Below are 6,327 nucleotides of genomic sequence, written 5' to 3' on the forward strand. Positions count from 1 at the left end.
GGCCTGCTGTGTTCATCCAGCTCTGCACCTTGTTGTCTGTGGAAAACTATATTACAGCTTAGTTTAAAGATTTGCGGTTTTTAAAACGAGCGCTATGGGTCAATGCGATTGTGCTGGTGGTGTTGCCCACAGATGCAGCCTCAAAAATCTGATATTAGCAATCAGTCACACAATACCATTAATGTTTCACCCAATACATTAATGCAAGATGGCATTAATGCAGACGGAGCTCCTCTGCTCACCAGTTGCTTTTCCTTCCCTCTCCCTCGCCCTTTGGCAGTATTTCGCCCCCATCCTTAAACTATTTTTAACTTCACCTATTTTAGCTCTAACCTGAAGAAAGGAGTCGCCTCCGGTGACTGGGTGGTAGCTGAGAGCGCATGGGCCGTGTCCGGCAGCGGCAGCAGAGCGAGCGCAGGCCGGAGCAATGGAGGGGTCAAGGGGCTGAGAGAGCCCTCAGGCGGGGAGGCAGTGGCTGAGTCGGTTGGTCAGACTTTGAGGCCTGGGAGTGGGGCTCTTGTTTTTCCACGTGGAGTAGGCCCCCGACAGCAGCGCAGTGTGGGCTGTTGTAGCCTGGGGCAGCACGGCGTCTCGGTGGTTAGCAATGCTGCCTCACAGCACCAGGGACCTGGGTTCAATTCCACCCTCGGGTGACTGTGTGGAGTTTGCACATTCTCCCCGTGTCTGCATGGGTTTCCTCCGGATGCTCCGGTTTCCTCCCACAGTCCAAAGATATGCAGGTTAGGGTGGATGGCCGTGCTAAATTGTCCCGTAGTGCCCAGGGATGTGCGGGTTAGGGTGGATTGGCCGTGCTGTAGTGCCCAGGGATGTGCGGGTTAGGGTGGATTGGCCATGCTAAATTGTCCCGTAGTGCCCAGGGATGTATAGATTAGGTGGGTTAGAGGGGAATGGGTCTGGTTGACATGCTCTGAGGGTCGGTGTGGACTTGTTGGGCCAAGGGGCCTGTTTCCACACTGTAGGGATTGTAAGGACGCTCTCGGTGGATTGGAGTGGTCTGGAGCAGGACTCTGGTGGTGGTATACCAGCGAAGAAGGAAAGTTGGACAGTCTTTAAGTTATCCTTATTTATTTATTCTGTGAATGGCGCTTGTGTGCGAGTGACGGTGCACAATTTTCACTGAATTTTGTTTTGAATGTACGTGACAATAAAAGATATTCAGTGTCCAGCAGGATGGTTAATTGTACCGTAAAGACTCGTTATACAATTTGATGACCTGAAGGCTCCTCATTCCTGACTGCGAAGGTCTTTATTCAAATACAGTTCAGCTGTTAGATGGCGACAGGGTTGATGGAGGTTTAACATCAGTTTCAGTAGAGGACGCTTTGCTCTGTATCTAACCCCGTGCTGTCGCTGTCCTGGGAATGTTTGAGGAGACGGTGTAGAAGTAGCATTACACTGTATCCGTTCTGTGCCATCCCTGTCTCTGGGAGTGTTTGATGGAGGAACAGTGTAGAGAAAGCTTTACTCTGTATCTAACCCTGTGCTGTCCCAGTTCTAGGTGTGTCTGACGGGGTAACAGTGTAGAGGACGCTTTATTCTGTATCTAACCCCGTGCTTTCCCAGTCTTGGGAGTGTTTGATGGTGGGGGGGAGTAGTGTAGAGGGAGCTTTACTCTGTATCTAACCCGGTGCTGTCCCTGTACTGGGAGTTTTTGATGGGAGGACAATGTAAAATGATGCTGTGGCTGACTATTGTATAGGTTCCATGTGCACCACTGTTCCTATTCAAACATAACGAACAGAAGATGCTGAAGCAGAGTGGGGAATATCAGTGCCAGATGGTGAAAATGCTATTTACACCTCCTGCATTAGAATGTAGCTAACTAAAGATAAGGTGAAATAACACATTCACTCTAGAGCAGATATGCTTTATTAAACTCAAAGCTTGTCAGAACACATTGCAACAACTACCAGAGATTGGTCCTTTCCTGTAAAATATTTTTTTTTTAACAAAAACAAATCATTACATCAATTTTTATTCTCCTGAGGACAGATCCAGTTGCTTGGCCCATGATCAAATTATGCACATTTCAAATCCTGATGTTTCTCTTGCAGAGGAGCTGGGTCTAATTGAATTCATTTTTTACACACAATTTCAAATAAATACCTTCTCCTTTATATCTAAGACCTGAGTATAAAAATATCGTAGCTGCTTCTTAAAAAAAAAGTTCTGTCAGGACCTGACCAGGTGCTTGGCTTATACATTTTGAATGTCGAGAGCTTTGGCAGTGGGGAAAGGCCAGAAAGGATAAGGGCAAAGCATTGAGTGGGAGAGGGAGACGACGGACAATGTTGGCTTGCATTCGTTTCTAAGGGCAGCTGAGTACAGACTTGACACAACACTTCTCTTCCTGTGTGACTTGGTTCATGTTGTGAGGAGCTGGATACTTGATCTATAATCCATCTCTGCCTCACAGCCACAGAGGGTTTCTCTCCCTGCCTCAACCCTCCGCCAAAGTCTAGCTGGGATACGTCGCTGCTGCCTTGGTTGCTATTTGGGTGATATTGATCCCTTCAGCAGGGGGTCCTCACTTCAGCAGGGGGTGGATGCACAGCAGTTAGGAATGGGAGCCCCCATCCTTCCCTTAATTTTGCCCTCACCGCAAACTCAGCTGGGTGACAAGGACCAACAGCAACCACCAGTTCAGCCTGAAGCGCGGGATAGGTCCTGGGCCAGGCTGAGCAGTGCATGCACATCCTGAGCCTCCAGCAGAATGGCAGAGAGAAAGAGAGGGGTGCCAGTACGACAGTTGAAAAACACATCTGTCCACAGGGGGTGAGGGGGCAGCGCCACTGAGTGAACTGCTTCTGTCTGTCGATCTTTCCAGGCCAATTCGGACAAACCAGCCCGTTAGATTTAAGTGGGGAGGCAACGGCAGCTCAAACTGGGATTGGGGCAGTGCTGAGGGAACACTAACGATCTCCATACTGGCCGGTTGAAATGGCACTGGACTCTCGCGCAGCACGACAGAGACTGGCTTCGGCAGCAGGTTGAGAAAGGTTGCTGGTGGCCTGGGTTATGGGTGGTCCGTCTCCCCAACACGGCCTTGTGAATCTACTTAGGGCAACGCTCAAGAAATCAGGCTGGGAGAGAGTCCGTTCATGCCTGGCACTCGGGGGGAGTGGGGGGGAAGACATGAGGGGCTGGAGAGGGTTTAAGCTTTGGCTGCCGGGTGCCAATGTAGACAACTCCTTGGCGCTGTGTCTGTCCAAGGAGTAAGTCAGGGGGTTGATGCTGCAGGTAGCTGGTGGGCGATCTGTTGTGAGCAGTCTGTTAACCAGGTTCCATAAGGTGGCGCGCCATTTCTGTCTCAGACTGAGACTGCATGAGGAAGACTTGGGGCGGTGGGTGTGAAGGGGGAAGACAGACAGACGTTCAGATCCAAACCAGTTCATTTGGGGGAGGGCTTGAAGGCCCGGTCAGTGATGGTGCCAAATAGACCGACTGGAATTCTTCGCAGCTCAGTGCTCTCCTACATCTCGCCACCTTACACCCGCATCCCTGGGATTTCCCCAAAAGCGCCACCTCCGTCACCCACCCTCTCCATTCTCAGGTCGGGAACATGGAGTGAGGGGAGGACCCATACAGCTTAGGGGAAACTTTGGCTCCGTTAGAATAAAAAGCTTTGAGACGAGGAAGAAAATTAATTAAAAAAAAGTAAAAGACTGCATTATCAAGATAGATTCAGCACCCAGTGATCTTCTGTCCTCCATTGTGACCACCCGCCCTGCCAAATGCTTCACGTGGCAACATGGGTGACCTTTGACACAGGGGTTAGAGACTGGGGAAAAGGGGAGCGTAGGAGTGGGGGCACAGGGTTGGTATTTGAGGTATGGGGCAACGGCGGGCACAGGGAGGGGAGTCAAGGCAAGCCAGGCAACGACCAAGCAAACAGCAACGCTTCATAAATGGTCGAGCTCCTGCAGAGTCTGGTCCAACATCCGGTGCATATTGCTGTTCTCCTCTTTGGTTTGGCACAGTTTATCTGCGGGCATGGGAGGGCGAGAATTAGAAGTGGCACCACAAGACTTTAGGCCAGATGGCTAAGGCAGCAACTGCCTCCCCTTCTCCCTGAGTCACAAAGGTCCTACAAAGCACCAACAAAGGCCATTTGGCTATTCGAGTCAAAAACGTTCCCCCCCATTAACTATTCCAATCCGACTTACCAGCACTTGACCCAAAGCCTTAGCATCACAAGTGCATATCTACATACTTAGAGCATGGAAACAGACTCTTCAGTCTAATGAAGTCCTGTGTTGAGAACGATTAACAAAAACAGAAGTAGACCCCACTGCTAAAACAACAGAACCGGAAGTGACAAGACCATCACACCAGAAGATCATATAAATCCAGGAGGAAGCAGAACACCAACGCTTCGATTAGAAGTCGCACTGATGATGTTGCCTAGAAGGCTAACGAAACGTCCGCACACCGCACAGCAATTGCCTGGGCGAGCTAACAAACAATTGTAAACTAGCCTCACCTGCCTGCTCCTGGCCCATATCCCTCCAAACCTGTTCATGTGCATGTGGCTTTCTGCCTCTATCAGCCTCACAAGCGCTGGGTTCCAGATTCCCATCACCCTCTGGGTGAAAATAAACTTCCTCACATCCCCCTTAGACCTCCTACCTTAAATCCACGCCCCCGGTCACAGATCCCTACACCAAGGGGAATGTTCCTTCCTGACTAACCTACCTATGCCCCTCATAATTCTTGAAACATACAAGGTTCTTAGGGTGAAATTGACAGGGGACATGCGGAGACGTTGTTTCCCCTTGTGTGGGAGAGCCTAGGACCAGAGGGGCATCATGTCCGCACAAGGGGTTGCAGATTTAAGGCAGATGTGAGGACGAATTTCTTCTCTCTGAAGGGAATGAACCTGGAATTCTTCACTGCAGAGCTCTTGCGGGAATATTGCATTTTTTAAATAAAAAACAGACGGGATCCTCACTTTTATTTGAGACAGGGTGCAAGAGAGCAAATGTATCAAACTAAACCTTGCTAAATCCCTGGTCACGTCTTGGGCTGGGTTTTGTGTCCAATTCTGGGCTTCACTCTTTGGGAAAAGTGTCTAGACCCACACAGAAGATGCGGAGGGGGATTTCCCGGAATGGGAGCCAGGATGAGGGTCTTCAGTTCATGCAGAAAGATGGGAGAATAAGAGTCATAGAGTTGTACAGCACTGAAACAGACCCTTCGACCCAACTCGACCAGATATTCTAAATTCATCTAGTCCTATTTGCCAGCACTTGGCCTATGTCCCTCTAAACCTTTCCTATTCATTTACCCATCCAGATGCCTCCACCACTTCCTCTGGCAGCTTGTTCCATACAAGCTGTGTGAAAAAGTTGTCCCTGAGCTCCCTTTTAAATCTTTCCCTTCTCACCGTAAACCTATGCCCTTTAGTTTTGGACTCCCCCTACCCTGGGGGAAAAAGATCTTGGCTGTTCACCCAATCCGTGCCCCTCATGATTTTACAAACATCGCTCCTATGCTCCAAGGGAGAAAAAAAATCAAGGATTACAGGGAGAAGGTAGGAGAATGGGGTTGAGAGATACATCAGCCACGATTGAATGGTGGAGCACATTCAATGGGCCGAATGGCCTAATTCTGTTCCTAAATCTTGTGGTCTGATTCCTGCTCAGTGATTTACATGTGAGGAGATGTGGGGAAGGAGGACAGAAAGAGAAAAAGGTGGGGGGGGGGGAGGAGATAGAGTGAGAGAGAAAAGGGTAGCAAGAAAGAGAGAAAAATGGAGTGAAAGAAAGATAGAGAAAGGGGGAGAGAGAGAGAGAGAGATATCGTGGCAAGTATGAACACAAGCGCAGAGCAGAGGGGCTAAGTGGCCTGTTCCTGTGTTACGCATTTGTTGTGCGTGCATAACCATGAGCTCCTTTCTCTCTACCTTCATGCTTGATTGAAGCCTGTATTAAGAGATACCTTGGACCAGTTCAGCCTCAATTTCTTCTCTATCTGTTCTGAAGTGTCCTGTCTCCGCCTTCGGTGCAGGATGTTTCATTGAGATAACGTGTGCTGGGACGTTCCCCCTTATTGGCTAACTTATCTCCCAGGTCACAGGCCTTTTAAAACTTACTTTTGATGCCATATCAACTCTGCCTCAGTTGTGTAGCACACCCAGAAGCATAAAGTCCCACTAGAAACCTAAGCACATGCTGCCACTCCCCCTGTCCATATTCAGGGCAATGGGGATCGACCTGGGGCAGTGGGATTAATTTGGGGATTGATACATTGCTACAGGGATCAAACAGGGGCAGTGGGATTAGTACAGGGATTAATGCAGGGCAA

The 6,327-nt window shown here is 49.4% G+C and overlaps 1 protein-coding gene across 1 annotated transcript in view; it reads right to left on the reverse strand.

Moving 5' to 3' along the window:
- Positions 1-1,872: 1,872 nt before the first annotated feature.
- Positions 1,873-6,327, reverse strand: part of LOC125487850 (tropomyosin alpha-4 chain-like) — a 20,067-nt gene continuing 15,612 nt past the window's right edge. The window contains exon 5 of the mRNA XM_048620296.1: positions 1,873-4,006. Coding sequence (XP_048476253.1) covers positions 3,924-4,006 — 83 coding nt within the window. The 3' untranslated portion in view covers positions 1,873-3,923. The remainder of the gene's footprint in view (positions 4,007-6,327) is intronic.

This window comes from Rhincodon typus, chromosome 46, assembly GCF_021869965.1.
Source record: "Rhincodon typus isolate 14 chromosome 46, sRhiTyp1.1, whole genome shotgun sequence".
NCBI classification, from domain to species: Eukaryota; Metazoa; Chordata; class Chondrichthyes; order Orectolobiformes; family Rhincodontidae; genus Rhincodon; species Rhincodon typus.